This window comes from Caretta caretta, chromosome 3 (assembly GCF_965140235.1).
Source record: "Caretta caretta isolate rCarCar2 chromosome 3, rCarCar1.hap1, whole genome shotgun sequence".
In the NCBI taxonomy this organism is placed as follows: domain Eukaryota; kingdom Metazoa; phylum Chordata; order Testudines; family Cheloniidae; genus Caretta; species Caretta caretta.
In genome coordinates this window covers 57,261,655-57,281,286 of record NC_134208.1, presented here as the reverse complement: position 1 = coordinate 57,281,286, position 19,632 = coordinate 57,261,655, and the positions used below count along the sequence as shown (strand labels likewise).

General features: G+C 39.9%; 1 protein-coding gene across 2 annotated transcripts; it reads left to right on the top strand.

Moving 5' to 3' along the window:
- The first annotated feature begins 411 nt into the window (after positions 1–411).
- Positions 412–18,900, top strand: OGFRL1 (opioid growth factor receptor like 1). Of its 2 annotated transcripts, none has more exons than XM_048845986.2 (7): positions 412–925; positions 5,577–5,663; positions 6,081–6,159; positions 10,351–10,429; positions 10,526–10,592; positions 10,736–10,881; positions 12,187–18,900. In XM_048845986.2, exons 1-7 carry the CDS (start codon positions 662–664, stop codon positions 12,950–12,952), a joined length of 1,488 nt encoding a protein of 495 aa, XP_048701943.2. In that variant the 5' UTR covers positions 412–661; the 3' UTR covers positions 12,953–18,900. The 2 variants fall into 2 exon arrangements, with proteins under 2 accessions (XP_048701943.2, XP_048701942.2); XM_048845985.2 differs by having other exon boundaries at positions 6,078–6,159.
- The last annotated feature ends 732 nt before the right edge of the window (positions 18,901–19,632 follow it).

The window sequence follows — 19,632 nt, the reverse complement described above, 5'->3', positions numbered from 1 at the left end:
CCTGAGGTCTGCTCTACACCACACCCACCCCAACCCCTTCTGTGCGGCTACCACACCTGGGGTATGTCGATGCTGAACCCGTCGTTCCCAACTCAGGTAGATGTACAGGGCCTAGCTTTGACAGAGCACCCTAAAAACGGAAGTGTAGCTGTGATGGTGGGGGTATGACCTAGCTGCCCCAGTAGTACCTAGGATCTTGGACGTAGCCACCGCCTTGCCAGTAGCACAGCTGGAAATTACAGCTGTAGCTGCAGTGTAGAAGGAGACTAGAACTCTACCTCGTGCTAACGGGCTAGTGCCGGCGAGCCCATGAGGGACCCTGAGCGAGACCCTGCCCCCCGTGTCTCATTCATGCAGGAGCAGGGGGAGGGAAGGGGCGTGCTCGAGCGCTTGCTGTGGAAATCCCGAAGCCTCCAGCTCCTCCCTGTGTGTGTCTCTAGGCTGGGGACCGGCTGAGGCGCAGGCAGCCCGGGCTGCCGCCTTTGCCTTGCTCCCGCTCTCCTCCTCCCTGGGCTCCCCGCCTGCGGCCTCCCCACACTGACATGCCCCAGCAGCAGCAGCTGCAGCCCTAGCCCCGCCTGCGGCCCCTTCCCCCGGCTCTCCGCGTCCTCCCGGAGGAGGCGAAGGCGCTCGGCTCGGGGGCTGTCATCGCGCCTCCCCGATGGGCAGCCTGCTGAGCGGGGTCAGTGTCAAGGAGCCCGCCACGGTGGAGGACTGCGACTCCACCTGGGGGACGGACTCCGAGCCCGAGCCGCAGGACGCAGGCGGGGACCAGCAGCAGGAGGCGGTCGGCGGGGAAGAGCCGGCCCCGGAGCCGCCGTCCCCTCTCCCTGCCGCAAGCGGCCGGCCCGAGGAGATCCGGCAGGAAGGGGAAGAGGTGGAGGGGGGCCGAGAAGAAGCAGCAGCAGCCCCCGGCCCTGAGCAGGTACCCCTGGCACCGTCAACTTCTGCAGCCTGGCTAGGAGCCAGACAGAGCCCCCCGGCAGCCCGGCGGGTGTTTTCTTACCGCCCCCAGCCAGGGCTGTGGGAGGTCTCCACGGTCATGGGTGTCCCATGAATGCAGCAGGCTTGGGGCGCTGGGGATTTGCTCTGCTTTCTCGGTACCCTTCCGCACGTCGTGTTGTTGGTGTAAATTGGGGCTGGATCTTTGCCTTGGAATGAAGCAGCACAAATGGGGGTGGGGGGCTGCGTGGCACCCCCGGCCTGGGGGAGGCAGACCCCGCTTGGGTACTTTGCTGCTTTCTGAGTGTGCCGCCTGCTGCCGCCTGGGTGCTTGTTTTCCTCCTGGTGACGTGTGCTCTGTATCAGGCTGAAAAAGGAGGAAGTGTGTTGGGCTGTGGGGATTTTTTTTAAAAAAATTGTTTTATTTCCCCTACCGCAGTTTGTTTCACAGCTCATTTATACTGGCCTTCAGGGCTGTTTGAGACCAAGATTGTTTTGATATCCTCTTAGTAATCTAATGCTATGGTTACCAACCATGGGGAATGTGTGTGTGTGTGGACAGAGCAAAGGACTGGAAGCCAGGAACTCAGGAGATCTAATCTTGGCTCTGATATTGACACCTTTGTGTGGCCTAGGGCAAGTCTCTTGATTTCACCTCTCTGTGAAGACTTAATCTCTCTTGAGAGGGAAAGTTAGTTAATATTTGTAAAGTCCTTTGAGATGAAACATGCTAAGTATAATCATTATGGTATTACTTTTGGTACTTTCTGGCACCTATGACTGGAATTTTATGCTCCCCTTTCAATGATGATCCTCAGTGCAAGGTCACATTGCTTTGCTACCTATTTTCCATTCATCTGTAAGTGACCTGCAGTGGCAGCTTTGCTGCTCTCCCATGATTGTACCTGTCTTAATTAGTCTCTAAGGTGCCACAAGTACTCCTTTTCTTTTTGCGAATACAGACTAACACGGCTGTTACTCTGAAACCTGTCTGAGGTTTGGAACAGCTCAGGGTCCACAAATTGTGCACAAAAGGATAGAAAATGATGTGCACTGTTGGTATAACCAAGGTATTATGCTCCTGAACCTATGACAGGCTGAGTGACTTTAATGGGATTTGAAAGTGCTCAGCACGTTACCAGAGGCTGGGCTCAGTATCTGCTAAACTAGTATAGTTGCTGAAAAGGTTGAAAATTGTTAGTGTAGTAGAGCAGCTTTCAGGCTCAGCAGCAGTGGCTTATTAAGAGATACAAGACTAGTATACTGATGTCGTCTTGATATCTCTGAGGCTTCCATATTTTTTTTCTATACTAAGATTTTATCTATAATAGGAAACTTTTCCTTAAAATTACCACCGTTGCTAGCATCTGTAGTGTTCTACAGAGTAGCGACAGTGGGAGCCCTTGTGTACATTGGGTTCCAGCAGGGGTAGACAATAGGCGGACCAGGGGCCAGATCCGGAACGCCAGATGTTTTTGAATGGACTCCAACATCTCTTTATTTACTTATTATTATCATTGTTATTTTATTATTATTATTTTCTCCAGAATCTGGACCTTGACTAGATCTTGCCCAAGAAATTTGGACCTTGCCAAAAATTAATTGACTACGCCTGGGTGCCAGTGTATCAGCAGCTGCCAATATTTTAGTTGCCAAAACATGTATACCGATTCTGAGCAGGGCTAGCTGCTAGATGCTATGTATAGCATCATTCCTACCACTGTTACCCCCCAAGAGTAGCAGAACCGGTGGCAGCAATGGTGGGAAATTTTAGAGGGGGGAAAAAAAAGGCTAATGTAAATAAAGCCTAAAGGCCCAGTTTGACCCTTAATTACTCATGTGCAACTCCAATGGACATTAATAGGAGATGTACTTGCACTCCCTGTAACTGAGGGTAGAAGCAGTGCCTAGGCATCTAAACTGAAAATTGTCTTATGTTTGAGGGACTGAGATGAATAATTACAATTAAAGATGGTACAAGGAAAACTAACAACATAAGATCAGTCCAAACGCAAATATATTGCAAAACAAGTTGCAAGTGTCTTATGGTAAGCATTCTTACACTTGGATGTCGAAAACAAGTCAATTTGTTTTCAGATTTACTGTAGTAGCAGATATTTGTAAGCCATAAAGTAAGATAACTAACCCTTGGAATGCGCTTACAATTCCAATCAGAAAGCCTGCGCTAAGTCTTTCTTTGCTGATTATGTGAAGATTATTTTTTAAACTTTGAAACACCGACATTAAATTTGTTTCTAAACTGACCCCCCAGTTGAAGGGGTTGAGGGATATGTATAAGTATTGGGTAGTACACAACGTAGATTTGTGACTTCTCACTGGACCAGATATCAAGAGTTTTAGTACTGAGTCCTGCATTTTAGGAACATAGGATGAAATCTTGACCCAGTTAAGTCAATGGCAAAACAGCCATTGACTTCAGTGGTATCAGAACTTCATCAATGGAGTCAAGCTTTTTCTTAGCTTTATAGAAGTGTTTACTTTTTGAGGTATATGTAAATGAAATAAGAACTAGAATTTTAAAATTTACTGTCATTCTGCTTCATTTATCATGGTGGAGCAGCTAATGCCTGGTATTTAATTATCAAAGGGTATTTCCTGTTCAAGTAAGCATGTTTTATCTTTAGTTGGAGTCACAGCCAGTCTATCATCAAAGACTGTTTGTCATCAAAGCAATGTATTAATGGCAAGGAGTTTGGGGTACAGTGGATGGAAGATATCCTGTGTAATAACACAGGAGTAAGCCTGGCTGTGTCCGTACTACCACAAATAAGGTGTAAAGGAGTGTTTAATTCCCCCACCCCCTGCAAGTTTGTGTATTGATTTCTGTAGGGGAGTTTTATTTCTGCATCTTAAAACAAATAGAAGTACTCTGATTACAATATTGTAGAAAACAAAATGATGTGAAAAATAAAGTGCATAACAGAATTAGTAAGTCTCCGTATATGGGTGCTTTTAGCTGGGTTTTTGTAAAATGTATACAGCTTGATCCAGCACCTGCTGAAGCCAATGGGAGTCTTTCCACTGACTTCAGAATCAGGCCCATAGATTCCAAAATGGTTGGGATCTACTACAAGCTTTCATAAATGCTTTTTTTTTTTTTCAAGAACAATTTTGCTTTAGGGGTTTAATGATGCTTTTCACTGGAACGTAAACTTATGTTCTTATGATAAATGAAGGGGGGGAGTAGCTCCCTTTTATGGACACACAGCCAGCCAGTTAGCTATAAAATCCCTCTTGGTGGCTGCTTGCTATACCTGTAAATGGTTAAAAAGTCCCCCAAGTAAAGAAAAGTGAGTGGGCACCTGACCAAAAGAGCCAATGGGAAGGCTAGAACTTTTTAAAATTGGGAAAAAAGCTTTGCCTTTGTGTTCTGTGGTGGTTCTCTGGAGAGAGGGGAACAGAGAAAGGCAGGGCTATGACTATGCTGTAAAAAACCTTTTGCCAGGTATGGAAATAATCAAATTATAGCTAGAACTACCCAAATATGTAAGTAGATTAGGAATGTCTAGAAAGACGTGATTAGGGTTATTTCTTTTATTTTCTGTAAGGCTTGTGGACTCCTCTGTGCTAACCCCAGATGCTTTAGTTTGCTTGTAACCTTTAAGCTGAACACCCAAGAAAGCTATTTTGGGTGCTTAATTTTTGGAAGTGCTCTTTTAAAATCTAGCAAAAGCCTAAGTTCCAGATGTATTTTCTTTCTTTTTGTTTTTAATAAAATTTACCTTTTTAAGAACAGGATTGGATTTTTGGTACCCTAAGAGGTTTGTGCATATGTTGTTTAATTACCTGGTGGCAACAGCTGATTTCCTTTGGTTTCTTCCTTAGCTCTGTGGGGCGGAGGTGAAAGGGCTTGAGGGTACCCCACAGGGAGGAATTCCCAAGTGCTCCTTCCTGGATCCAAAAGGGGTTTGCATTTGGGTGGGGCAGCGTTTACCAAGCCAAGGTTAGAGAGAAGCTGTAACCTGGAGTGGCAAGTATTAATTTTTTTAATCCTTGCAGGCCGCCGCCTTCTGCACTCAAAGTGCCAGAGTGTGGACTCAGCCTTGACAGATCTAAACACTAGTTTCCTGAATCATATAAAATAGTTTGACAGTGCTACAAATATTCTTGTTTGCCATTCAATAGTTTTCTTCCACAGGATGCAGTGGTAGCTTTAGGTATGCTTTCATGGTAAGATATGACCCAGACTTATGAATAGTCTGATTTCACTAACATAAAGGTATAGTTATGCTTCACTTTCATGTTCAGCCACTTCTTATTTTGTCTTGATAAGCGTTTGCGCTTTTTAAATAATTTCTAGATAAGTTTTACATTCAGTAAATAAATCACTGACTAACCTATCGGTCCAAATTCAAGAAATTACAGAATTTATAAATGGATCTACCATGTGTGCTAGGCCTGCTTTAGTTCATATGTTAAAAATATCCTTCCTGTCACACACACATTGTTTGATAAAAGCTTAAGTAAATTTATGCAACTGTACATCTATGTATTCAGAATTCATGAAGCCCATTCTGAAAAATAATTATTTTAAAATGTGTCAAACCATAATAATACAAATCAGTGTTCAGCTTGGCTGTAGGTGGATATTAACTACTCTTTAAATGTTTCAGAATGATGATACAACTGAACTGACAACAAAACCGAAGAGGAGCTTTTATGCAGCAAGAGACTTGTACAAGTATCGACACCAGTATCCAGTAAGGGCATTATGTGGTTTAAAAACTCTTTAAATAAAGAACAATAACCAACAAAACTCATTAAAACAGGCCTTATCTTTCCCTATTAAGTATGAGACAATGAAAAGAGTAGGATTTCTGATGGAATAGCCAAAAGTAAATGCCAGAGGGGGGAGACTGGACCTGATGTACCATTGTTCCCTCCCAAACCTATAAAACTCCTTCATGCCTGAGGAGCTTACCGTCTAAGGTCCTGATCATGCAAACTCTTATGCACATGCTTAATTTTAAGCAAGTGAGTAGTCCCAGTGACTTACTATTTTTAGAGGCCTACCTTCTTGGTTCTAAAATCTTTTAAAAGAGCTGAATGCTAGCATACTTCCACTGTTGATAGTTTTATTGCAGACTAATAATGCTTTGTTTCTTTCTTTTCAGCAGAACTTTAAAGATCTCCGGTATCAAAATGACTTGTGCAATCTCCGATTTTATAAGAATAAAATTCCCTTTAAACCTGATGGTGAGTAATCTGACAGTAGTAGTAACAAAAACAATGTGCAATAACATAAAACTGAACTGATAATTACAGTACTAAGGACTAGGTTTGTGTAATACTTATGTCACAAAAATGTCCACACAGTGCCTTTTTTAATTGACTTTTCCTGTAGTGTAATGTTAATATACTGAGAATACTGCAGTATACACCATTCCTTAAAGGTGGCTGTATAACACAGAAATTATTTATTACATTAGTCCCTGTTCTACAGGGGAACATTTCAGTCATGGCTGGAAATTCTAAGCAATGCATTCCCAATGCAGTCATGGGACTCTAACCGCACCTTTCATGAATACCAATGGCTGTTGCTTATGTTACGAACTGCACATCAAGCTGCAGTGATATCCTTAACATAGAAATAAGATATTCCATTAAGAATAGTTTAAGGGCTGCATTATGACTGTTACAGTGATGATGCAGTAGGGCTGGAGGAAGTGCATCTTGTAAAAATCAGCACTGGAGACATTATACCTGAGAAAGCCAGGTGCAGGCTCAATGCCTCCAGTGGTCCGGGGGTAAGAAGAGTCACCAGCAGCACTTGTTACACCTTTAGAATGGTTAAGAAGGTGCTTTTTCCAGCACAGCCCTCTGGACACTTGCTTATGCATGGGAATTATTAATATCTGTATTACTGTAGCACCTAGGAACCCTAGTCATGGACCATTATCCTATTGTGCTAGGTTCTGTACAGGCAAAGAACAAAAAGACAGTTCCTGCTCTAGAGAGCTGGTGATCTAAGTATAAAACAAGAGACAGAAGGAGACAGGTCTAGAATCGAGAAGTAGATCTGTGAGTTGTCAGCATAGAGATGGTAGTTGAATTTATGATTGTGGATGAGATTACCTACAGATAAAATGTATAGTAAGAAGAGATAGGGGGACCAAGGACAGAGCTCTGTGGCACCTCCACAGGAAGTTGGAGGAGGAATGAGGGGGATCCTCTGCTGGGCATGCTGAAGGAGTGATTAGAGAGGTAGGAAGAGAACCAGGAGAGGACAGAATCACGGAAGCCAAAGGAAGGCAAGATTTCAATAAGAAAAGCATGGAGGACGATGTCAAAGGTGGCTGACAGATCAAGGGGGATGAGGATAAAGTGCTTGTTCTGAGCTTTGGCAAGAAGTGTCCCAAAGAGAGAATAAGAAGGATCTCCCACTCAAGTGTGACTCCATATAATTTTGAGTGGTGTTCATAGGGAGTGCGAGCAGCCGCTCTATGGGGCCAACTGCTCTAGAGCATAGTGGAGCTCCCTGCCTCCACCTGCTTACCACAACACTGGCTCTGAGGTAGCCATAGTTTGGTGCTAAAAGCTATAGATTTAGGGTGTGATTTTTTTTTTCTGAGTCACTCAGAATAGGCCTTCCTGTGCCCCCTGGAATTTGGTGGCAGTGCTGCCAATCTCTTGAATCATTGTGAATAACATCATTTTGACTGGTACTGGAGCCAGCATGGTAATGATGTGAGGCGCTCCTGGTGAATTCTAGCCCTGCCCAAGGGGAAAAAAAACCCTTTTACTGGCTACCTTCCCCACTGCCCCATGTCCTGCAGAAGAGCATCCAACCAGGGCTGCTTCAGAAGGCAGGTCTAGCTCTCCCCTCAGGAGTCAGTGGTGGTTCTGGGTAGGGGAGTGATGCCATTCTCACAGGAGGGGAGTGTGACATATCAGTCACACCCTGGAAATCCAGATCAGTGGGGGGAGGGCTGTGTCACCCTTGCCCTGCAACATGTGGTGCCTTGCAATGCCTTACTGTTGTAGCTCCCAGCTTGGACCTCTTACAAACAGCATGCAGCTGTTTTATTGCCAGCATGCAGGTCACTCGCAGATGTGTTTCTGTAACTGCAGCCTGTCAGTCACATTCTGGCTCTCACCAGCCTTTGTTATTCCGCAAGGTGACACCAACACATTCCCAGTTCCAGATTTCTCTCTAGAAATGTATGTTTTCTACTGCTCAGCCCTCTTCTGGACAGTCCAAATATATGTTATTCCTTTAAGGAAATAATATACAACTTGCCACTTTAAATGGAGTTATGCAGACACTTCTTAAACACAATTAAATAAAACAATAAAACAAGTTTATTAAAGATAAAGAGAGAGATTTTAATTGAGAATAAGCATAGGAAATACAGTCAGAAATAGTTACAAAAATAAAGATAAAATACTTTCTAATGCTAAACTTAACAAACTATATTAGATTTAAGCAAAATTTCTCACCACATGCTTCCAGGACCTCTCCCCCAGAATCCAACAGCTGCTTCTTTTGTCTTCTCAAATGCAAAGAGTGAGATGGACAGGGGGAGAAAGGAGAGGAGACTCTTCAGGTGTTTTTCACCTGTGTATGCTCACGTGCAGGTTTGCTTTTGTTTCCTCCCTTCCCCCTTTCTACTTGATGACTCTGTTTATTACTTAAATGCAAATTAAGGAAAACACACACTCTTTGTTCAAGACAGGCTTGTTTGGCCAGTTTGATGCTTCATGAGTTTTGAACATGCACTTTTAACATCATATAGAAAGAAGTTTACAGTTTCACACACAATGCTGCTATACACATTTTACCATATTACTGATCAGCAAGTTGAGTTTTCAGATGATATCTCACAAGTCATACTTTGTACAAAGATTATTACAATAATGTGTAGGGTGTGAATATAGGGATGCATCCCATTACAGGGAGAAGGTAATGAGCAGAAAGATCCTAGCAGCTCAAGGCAGCTCTGCTCCCTCCTTCCTGATGCCCTTTTGTGAAAAATGGGTCAATCTGCTCTCTGCATCCCCTCCATGCCAGGCCTGGGCAGGGACAGTGGGGGTGAAGAGCCTCTGGAGCTTTCTCCCTTTTTCTCCGATCCTGGGAAGGAGGAGACGGGCACTTAGCAGATGGGTAAAGAACCCTTGGAGCTGTAAGAGCAGATAAGGGAGGCTGGAGGAGCAAAGTTGATGTGGGCACAGGGGCACAGATATGGGAAATGGATGTGGGAACAGATGTGTTCGTATTTAATTTGTTGCTGGGCTCGGAGACAGGCAGATGTGGGCTGGGGCAGGCAGACACACAAATAATTAATTAGAACTTTGTCTTGGGGAGAAGCTGGAAGGAAGTTCCGCACCATCAGGTAGCCATGTAGAGACCCTGCAGTGGGGGCCAAAATCAGCGTGCCATATAAATTTGGGAGAGTGGGCAACACTGTGACACAAGAGAATATTTTTTCTTAAATCTCATGTTTGTTTTTTAGTTTTTCTCATGGTTTTTGAACTTTGGGGGTTGGCAATATTTCAGTGATAAAACTGCCATTAAGTTCAACCAGAGAAGAGTTAGCACAGAGCGCTTTTGAAAATCCCACTATATAATTAGAATGTAAGGCTTTGTGCACGGGGGGTGTCATCAGTGTGTCCTGTGCTTTGTCCAGCAACTAGCACAGAGAGGTGCTAATGTGTGACTGGAGCTCTGAGGTGCTGCATGGTATGAATGATTAATAATAATTCATAAATTCCATTTTTGTTTGGTCCCCTACTGTTGGTTTCTGTTTGTGTTTGCCAGTTGGACCCAAATGCATTAATGTGTTGAGACTAATACAAGTGGAAATTATCCTGGAGTGTTGTAGATTTTTCCAGCGTGGCTTGAGAAACTCCATTTAAATTCTTGGCAGTGCTAGTGGCCTCAGGAGTTTCAGGCACAATTAATTGAAACAAATTCCCAGATCCTAATGCACCTGGCAACCGGAGAGATTCTTGAATCAATGACTTCCTTGCAGTATTCAGGACATATGCTACTAGACTAGGATCTCATATATGCAGAGTTGCGTTAATGGAGTGACTATAGATTTCACTCTGAATATCATCAGAGTAAATAGCTTGTTTTAAATGTGATAAAAAATCTACTCCATTGAGTAAACAATGATCAACATACTTTACACAGGTTATAGTGCCATATCCTCAGCTGGTATAAATCCGCATCTATTGAAATCAATGGAGCTATGCCAATTTACGCCAGCTGAATAGCTGGTCTGTATTAATTAGCATCTGTGTATGGACAATGCTAATTATCCTTTTCTTTAATTTAATGGCATGTCTTTAGCACAAAGCACAATATAGGGCTAAAACATTTGTGATAAATTTGAAAGATATTTTTTATCACTACCTAATAATTTCCTGAATTTGTTTATACAGGAGTTTACATTGAAGAAGTCCTGAATAAATGGAAGGGAGACTATGAAAAATTGGAACATAATCATACTTATATACAGTGGTTGGTTACTTATTAGCTATTTTTATTTTAAAGCATTGATTTGATTAAAAGTGTTATTTTGTCCACCATAAACTAAAACCATTTTTTTTTAAACAGGCTTTTTCCACTTCGAGAACAAGGTTTGAATTTCTATGCTAAAGAATTAACTACATATGAAATAGAGGTAATATACATTGAGTTTACTGTCAACTCTCAGATTAATATTGAAGTAGGACTGTTTGTTATTGTATCAGGTTGTTGTGTACAATGCAAAAGAATTTGGTTTAGAGCCATTTAGGTTTTTAGATTAACTTCTTGTTTTATTAGGAATTCAAGAAAACAAAAGAAGCAATTAGAAGATTCCTGTTGGCTTATAAAATGATGTTGGAGTTTTTTGGAATAAAACTAATTGATAAAACAGGAAATGTAGCTCGAGCTGCTAATTGTCAAGAAAGATTTCAACATTTGAATGAGTAAGTAATGGCATGCATTAGATGCCATGTAAATTGCCTTAGAATTTTTATCCTTTGTTTTCTAGAGAAAAGCAGGACATATTTTCAAAAGAATGCCAAGGAAGTGGGAAAGACAAAAAGCAAGAATCAACGATTGTTTTGTGTCTGGATGTGTGTATCTCTTCCACACATTCTTGTGATTGTGCTCCTTACCTACTGTCAATCTAACCAACAGCCATGAATTCACTGAACGTAATACTTTCAAGTACTATTGAATAAGAACACAACTCCATATTAGTTTGTCTAACACGCGGCTGTACAAATTTCTCAATTATTCCCAAAATGATGCTTCTAGCCTATTAACAAATATTGGATTATCTAAGTATTCACTTTTCTTTACTTTTAAAGGGAGGAGCAAATTCTCCACACTTTTAATAGGCTTGAAAAAGAGAAGGCTTCCCTCCTCGCCTAAAAATTAAATGCTTTATCTCAACTGTAACACTACCTGAATAGTTTTAACGTACACTGGACCAAATTTTGACCTGACTCTCACCCTGTGTAATCCCATTTCCTTCACAGGGATTATCTGGGAGATAAGTCGAAGTTGAATTTGGCCAACATTTATCTCTCAGGGTTTTTTGTAAGTTTGATAGGACTTTTCTAATACCACTGAGCTTGAAATTGAAGTTTGTTTTCTTGCAACATTTTCTCCTGACATTATGGGTGCACACTGCTTTCTTAGGTTAGAGTTGCTTATGAATAAATCTGGTCAAATAATTGCCTTTTCTGAAAAAAATCAAGTACTTTTATTTCTCCAGTAGCTTATCTGAGTCATCTCATTGACCTTAGTAGACTTTGAATCAGGCCCTAAATAAGTCAGGGCTGCACAAGAGCGAAGGTCTCAATCACTGCGTATTTTACAAGATCAATTCAGGTGTTCCAGTGCTAGCTAGCCAAACAGTTTTAAGTCAATGTATTGCTAAAATAAACAAATAGTAGTGATCAGATTCCGTACTTGCAGCTCTTCGTCCAAGAGTCTCCCAGCATTTTACAAACATTAGTTTTCACTCCCAACTGTCCTGTGAGGAAGGTACTATTAAGTAGTAGTATCTGCATGTTACAGATGGAGAAAATAAAGCACAGAAAGATTAAATGACATGTCCATGACATGTACACAATGGCAAATGAGATAATGGAATCCAAGACTTCTGGCTCTAGTCCTATAACCACTAGCCTATACTCAATCTCTCACGTCAGCAGAATTTATTTTTAAGCATTTCTTGTCCCTATTATTTTTATCTAATTTCAGTGAATCTTTTCTTGCAGGTCCCAACACAACTACTTAAGAATCACTCGCATTCTGAAAAGTCTTGGTGAGCTTGGATATGAGAGTTTCAAATCTCCTCTTGTAAAATTTATTCTCCATGAAGCTCTTGTGGAAGACACAATTCCCAACATTAAGCAAAGTGCTTTGGAATATTTTGTATACACCATTAGAGACAGAAGAGAAAGGAGAAAGCTCCTGCGATTTGCCCAGCAACATTACACACCTTCAGAGCATTTCATCTGGGGACCACCAAGAAAACAGAAGTTGGAGGGAAACAAAACAGGTAAAAAGCCAACATCCCCAGTTTCTTCTCACAACAGTTACATTTCTAAACATAAGAAGTGGAGAGATTCCAAGAATACATCCATAACTGGTAGCTCAAGTAGCAAAACAGCTGAAGAAAAAAAGGTAGAACTCTCAAGACATGGAGAAGAAAATGAACAGTTTGGAACAGAAACTAACTGTGAAGCTGCTAGGCAGAGCAACAGTGAAAAGAACAGTGATACTGAAAGTCAAAATTCCAAATCAGAGGAAGTTCTCAATTTGTCAGACAAAAAGGAAAATATTCCTCATTCCAAAAAAGATACGGGAAAAGATGGCGAAAATCTGAGCCAAGATTGTGGAAATCCAACAGTTGTAGAGAGAGAGCCATGTGACAGTGAGAACTGTTCAAATAATGTATCTGCAGACGTGCAAGACAACCTCGGTAAGGATAAACCTCCAGTGGAATCCACCATAAAGAACAAAGATGAGATAAAATCATGAGTCCAAATTTAAAACTAGTTATGTTTCAAACTGAATGAAACAAATTATTCATTGTTCTTTCATTTTGGATGATATTCACATCTAGTGTAATATAAGGAAGATCATGGGACCAGGCTGGATATGAGAGCATCAGATTAAGCTTCTTAGGGGTTGATTTTTTTTTTAACTCAGTTTATAGGGCACAATCCAAAATGTGTATATGCTATTTAAAATATGTATATGCTAATTTGAAACAACTATATAGGATTAAATTCCATACATTCCCCTTTTCAGCTAGGTTACAGTCCACATAGAAAGGAATGCCATTCATTTCTGATCTCACTTTGTTCATCTATTTTTTAAAAAATTAGAATGTTAGAATTTTGGTGTGTTAAGATTTGCAGGAAAAGACTGCAATATTGATTGCCTTTTTCAAGATGATTCTGCAAATTACTTTTAAGGGCCCAGGCCTTTCACTTCGTTTTGAAGTCAGTGGAAGTCCTGCATGATATCCAAGGGCAGAATTAGGTACAAAGGCTTTAATCTTAAATGAGCATTTTTGGTTGAGACTTTCTGAACTGGATATCAAAATGTTCCATTTTGTGAAGCATCATTCTAAATTAAGTGGAAGTGTAACTCATGATTAAACTGTACAAAAGCTTTATATGTACAGTCCTTGTCACAGTTGCAGGGTGAGCTGTGCTTTAGATCTCTTTAAATGTCTTTCCAGTGTGTCCCTCTGGTGACAGGTTTTGCTTCTCCCATCTACTATATAAAAAAGAAAATAAATCTGGTTCTGAATTTTCAGTTGTTGGGCTCAGGATTCTTGGGATGTAAATCCAAAAAGTTTATAGTTGCAGAAATATATTCTGTCATTGTGACACTACTTGCACATGCAATAATGGCTATCCATCCATATTTAGGCACCTAAAATAAAAATGGCCTGATTTTTACAGAAAGTGCTGAGAACCTGAGAATTATCTCTGAAAAGACAGTAAAAATTTACGTGGTTAAATACAGATTTAACTGCCTAATTATAAGCACCTAAGATTGAGCATTTTAGTCAGGTCTCATAAAGATGAAATGCAATGAGATATTAATTTCCCACAAAGTGTCATGCTACAGAAAAACTAATATCTTTGTGCCTAATAGCACTCCTGGGTTCCATAATTTTTGTTTTGTAACTTCACCAATAGAACAATTCCTACATGGGCACTTCAACATTTAACTAATAAATGCCATTATATGTAAAATATTATGGTATGTCATAATTTTCCTGAAGGAAGGTGGTAAAAGTAAATATTATAATGGTGGTGTGCATTGTACATCTTAGGCAGAGGAAAACTCCTTTTTTCAATTTTTGTAAAAATTCCAATTGTTTCATGCTGTGACAATAGACCACTATTTATAAGGCTGTTTTTGTCTCAAAGAAGTATTTTAATATTTAACTTTAGTCTATGTATATGCTGTGGAAGAACACCAAAATTCGTTCCCCTATTTTGGAAGCAGTTAAAGAATAATTGAGCTCAAGCCCCAATCCTGCAATGTGGAGCCCCCTTAAAATCTGTGGGGATTCAAGTGGATGCAGGGGTCCACTTGCATGCATCTGCATCGTATTGAAAGATCAGGGCCTTAGGGCTTGCCTATACAGAGAGTTAAGATATGTCTACACTACAGAATTATGTTGACCTAAGTTACATCAGTTGTACAGCCACCTCAGTAATTAAATTGCTTTTGCACATCCACACTATGCTCCTTGTGTCGGCGGTGCACATCCTTGCCTGGAGAACTTGCACTGATTTAACTGTCAGAGTGGGGTATTGTGGGACAGCTTCTGAAAGGCAGCAACAGTCGATGTAAGCAACACAGTGTCTGCACTGAAACTGCGTGGACATAACTACATCAACCTAAGCACTACACCTCTTGCGGAGGTGGAGTTGTTAAGTCGGCATAGCGTGCAAGTTACATCTATGGGAGTAATATTTTAGTGTAGACACTTACAGTTAGGTCAATGTAGAGCTGTCTTGCATCAATCTAATTCTGTAGGGTAGACCAGGGTGAAATCTGCTGCGTGTTAAGTTGCCATGTGGACCCTGCTGCCATTCTCTAGAAGTTCCATAGTGCGCTTGACTTCATCTGTTTCAAATATGTGCTTTACATTCACACCCTGGCTTGCCATGCATTAAGTCTCTGTGGGCATAAGCCCATAGTCTGTAAAAGCACCTGCAGGACTAAAGGGCAATTCATGTTGAAATTATTGAAAATGATTGTGTATTCATAAATGTAAGCAGTTAGTTATTCACCAGTTATTTCAAAATCCAAGGATGTACAAAACAAACTATAATATTTACAGGTTATTTTTAACTTACTTTAGTCTTAAATGCTTGGGACTTTTGTGTGTGCTTAGTACAGTAACTTGCTTCTGCCCAGTAGTTAAGGGGAGTTTGATCAATTCATATATAGATTAAAGCGTCTTTCCCATTTAGGGGTCTATTTTCTATTAAATAGATATGTATAACTCCAAATAATGTAACTAGGAATTATATGCATACATAGACAGGTGGGAATTTGATTTATACCATAGTATTTTATTCAAATATCAAATGAAGGGGCATACCAGTGTGTAACTTGACAAACTTTCTACTGGGTACGCATGTGCAAGTGTAGTAGTTTATTTGACAAGTTCTGCAGATATGCTTCTCTTTGTATCTGAAATTGGAGTTATAGCTCACCTCCCCGCCATACTGAACCAAATCCTGCCTCAATACATGGAAACTCTTTGACACGGAACCTATAAAAACTACTACCCATTAAACAGAAATGCAGCAATAAATGTGCATGTCTGGGAGCAAAACAGTGTCGATATTTCTGGTAATTAACAAACTTATCCTCAAGGTTGCTGAGTACTTGCAACTCCTCATTGAAGCCACTGAGGGTTAGGCTTGCTCAGTTCCTCTCAGGATCAGACTCTAAGATTCCAAGGAACCTAGGTACTAGGAGTTTGTATAATATTAATTTATATTTCATGTTACCGAGATATAATCCTGCTTGAATTATTATTCTAGGGTAATTCTAATAATGTACAGTTGCATATACCTGTACCATACATAGAAAGTTTACGTCTGTGGTATAATTTTGATGGATGATCCAATAAGATAAGTCAAATGAGGTATAGTAGATTTAAATGGAAAACAAGTCTTGTTTCTTTTTAAATAAAGTTTATTTATATCTGCTTAACTAAATTATTTTGTGCACCTTTTTTTCTGTTGAGACTGAGGGTTGTGCTGGTAGTGATCCATGCAATGGGGCTTGGGGGTTTGTTGTTTTTTTTTAAGCTGCACGTAAATTTACATTATAGCATGCATACATTTATAAATGTGGCTAGAGGAAATGCTGGTTTGCCTCTAAAAGACTGATCACATGCTTACAGCCTTGTTTTGTGTGTGTGCAACATACCAACTTTAACTTTAATTTGGGGGAAAAGTGAAAACAGAAAAAATTTGCTTTTTTAATGAATTTTACCTAAAACCATTTTACACTGATTTTTAAAAAATGCAATAGCATCTCTTAATCAAAACTTGATAAAACTTGACAATATTGCCATTTAGAAGCTACAAAAATCCTTTATTCTCATTACAGTGGAAATTATTACTTTTTTTCCCACTGGAAAATGAATAATAAATTATAGTAAGATTTAATGGACTAGACTTTTTTCTGTTCAAGTGAAAAACATAATTTTATTGTGCATGTTTGTCAGAAGTATGAAAAATATAATTTTGAATTTCATTGACAACTGCTACGTTTACCTGGTTTACATTAGGAAAGCAGCAATCTGCCAGTAACTTTCCCCATTAAATAAATGTGAAACACTTTGACCTATGATATCATTTACTAACTCAGAACCTGCCACTGTACTCTAACAAATACATTAAAAGAATATAGTGGGTAAAGTGAATGTTAGTCACCTTAACTTTAGTGTACAACAACCTTGATAAATTGTAATGAAAACTTGCCCACCCAGTACAAATGTATTCATTTGTCCTTATCGTGATGATGACAGTAAGGATATTTTACTTGTCAGCCAAAAAAGGATGACTTGCCTCTGGTGAATAAATAATTACAGAACTGTTTCAAAATACAGTGTTTAGTGAGTGAAGTATTAAAAATAAAATTCCATCTTCAGAACAAAATTCATAATTTTATTTGTGTAATGGTGTAAAAGTAATTATTCAAAGGCAAAGTCTAATCCTAGCACAAAGCCCAAAGAGGTAAGATTTATGTTAGGAGAGAATAGTAGTGGTGGCACTATGGGACTATTTAAACCAATGTCAGATCTCTCTTAGGTCAAAAATTAGGGGTCGGAAGAGGGTGTAGAGTTGTGACAGTGTAGAAGGCAAAGATACAATCCTGAGCATGTGACAAGCGTAGTCCCCAATTTAGGTAATAATGGTGACTGTCCTAGTACATATCTACCCTTGCTATTGCAGCTGCACAGAAGTAACTATTTTACCCAATCTAGTTGCTGAATGCTGGATGTTGAGGGTCAAGAATGGGCCAACAAGGCCCATTAATAGCCACCTCACTCTGCCCCCATACTACCCCATCCTCTTCTTATGTATAATGGTACAATTTGAGAAGAGGAATTGGGTCAGGAGAGTGTGTATATGGAGAGGATTTTGTGCAGGATGCAGATTGACAGGTTCACCGTGCCTCTTTGTGTACCTAACAAGATGCTCAAAACCCCTTCTCTCCCCCTTTTGAACCATGAAAACCAGTGCCCAATCTGCCCATTAATTTGTGATAATGTATCACTACTTTATGATGGATGTGCTGCAAAATGAGGGTGGCTTAGCTACTAACATCTAACTAAATACAACAGTGCAGTGTAATTTTGAACTCTCTCTCTGTGATCAGTCTCTCTTGGGCACCACATTATCCTACAAACCATTTTTTCTCACATCAGATGTTACTTGTACAACTCAAATCCTAATGCTTTATCTTCGATACGTCTGATGAAAATAAGTTCTAACCTGATGCAGTCTGAAAAATGTAATTCAAAATCATATGGAAATCAATTAAATTAAGACCCCTGTGGTTTAACATTTATAATTGCTTCCACATTTGTTTTAGAAAGCATAAAGGTTTTTGCTGTAAATGGCTGAATAGAAGAGTGGGTAAATAATCTCTTATTACCTAGGGAACTCAGCACTTTTTATTCTAACATGCTTATAAATTTGGAAGCATATCCATTAACTAGACTACACTGAATGTGTTTACTACTGTAGTTAATTATGTGAAATTTATTGTCTTTGTAGTAAATAAAGTTTTAGCACTTATTTTTGGAGGGACCTGCTCAGGACATGTTTGCTAGTCATTGGTTATTCCTTTCTTGGGACTTAACTAACTTCCTAGTTGTTCGCTCTTTCTGAAGTTTAAGTTCAGTGACAGATGGTTGGATGTACTTATGCACTGGTAAAATTTGGACTTATTGTGTACGTGGTTATTAAAATGTATTTCAGGAAAAAGTGCAGTAATTGTAAAAAAAAACAAAAAACAAAAAAAACCCATATTTTTACTTGTAACATGAAATGGCAACATATCATTTTTAATGTGTGGGCGTGCTCTGTACTCTGTATTCCTTTGCAGTGTTAAATTACAGAATGCTGTGCATGTTTGTTAGTACCAATACCATATGTATGTGGTAGAAGTGGTAACCAGTTTCTGGATTTGTAAGGTACTATAAAAATATATTTTATAATTCTGTAATGGTATGGCAATGTTTTATGCCAAAAATGTATAAACAAAAAAAGCAATAGTTTCTGTTGCTTATTGCAGTATTTTAAATTATTTGTTTGTAAAATGATATACTTGGAGTTCCTTCCTTTCAGGTAAATATATTTTTAATAACTGCAGCCAAAATCTATAATAATAATACTAATTAATAATAAAGCCTCTTCACTTTAACAGCATTATTTTGGCAATGTGTTGAAATGTTATGTAGATCTGACTATTTATTCAGTATGTATAGTCTCCTGTATTTAATGTGTGTCTATATAAGCACTTTGAAGTGACACAATTCTGCTCCTTTTGTTGTCAATGGCAAAAACACCATTGATAGGAGAACAGGTTTAAGTCCAGAGTGTTTCTTTTTCTGAAAGTCTTAATATTTTTATTAAAGAAGTGTACTCTGAAAACATGCCTTTTTGGAAGCATTTTAAGAATTGCAGTTTAATAATAACATCACAAGATGATTCGTGTGTACAGAACCCCACTGAAGTCACTGAGGTTCTGCGCAGGGCCTGTGCGTCTGCTGCCACTCGAGCTAGTGCACTAAAAATAGCAGTATGGACACTGTAGCACTAGCAGCAGCTTAGGCTAGCCACCCAAGTCCAAACCTGCCCAATCCCCCGGGTCCAAGCTCGGGTGGCTATTCCGAGCTGATGCCCATGCCGCAACGTCCATACTGTCGTTTTTAGCGTCCTAGTGGGAGTGGCGGTAGCATGGCTGTGTCTACCAAGGCTGGGAAGCAGGCTTCCAGCTGCAGTATATTATTGAAGGCATTACATTTTCAAACCTGTGTACAATATCAACTGCTTAAAGAGCTAATGCTGTGAGGTGTTGAGCACCACCAAATGTCATTGACTATAGCACCCTCTAGATACTGAGCCTATAATAGTAACCAGTGATGTTTCCATAACTCT

Excerpts from the sequence above, each read along its gene's own strand:
- OGFRL1 (XM_048845985.2), top strand. The coding sequence starts at position 662 with ATGGGCAGCCTGCTGAGCGGGGTCAGTGTCAAGGAGCCCGCCACGGTG. Across the intron at positions 926-5,576 it reads CAGCCCCCGGCCCTGAGCAG|AATGATGATACAACTGAACT; the intron begins GTACCCCTGGCA and ends TAAATGTTTCAG. Across the intron at positions 10,593-10,735 it reads TAACTACATATGAAATAGAG|GAATTCAAGAAAACAAAAGA; the intron begins GTAATATACATT and ends TTGTTTTATTAG.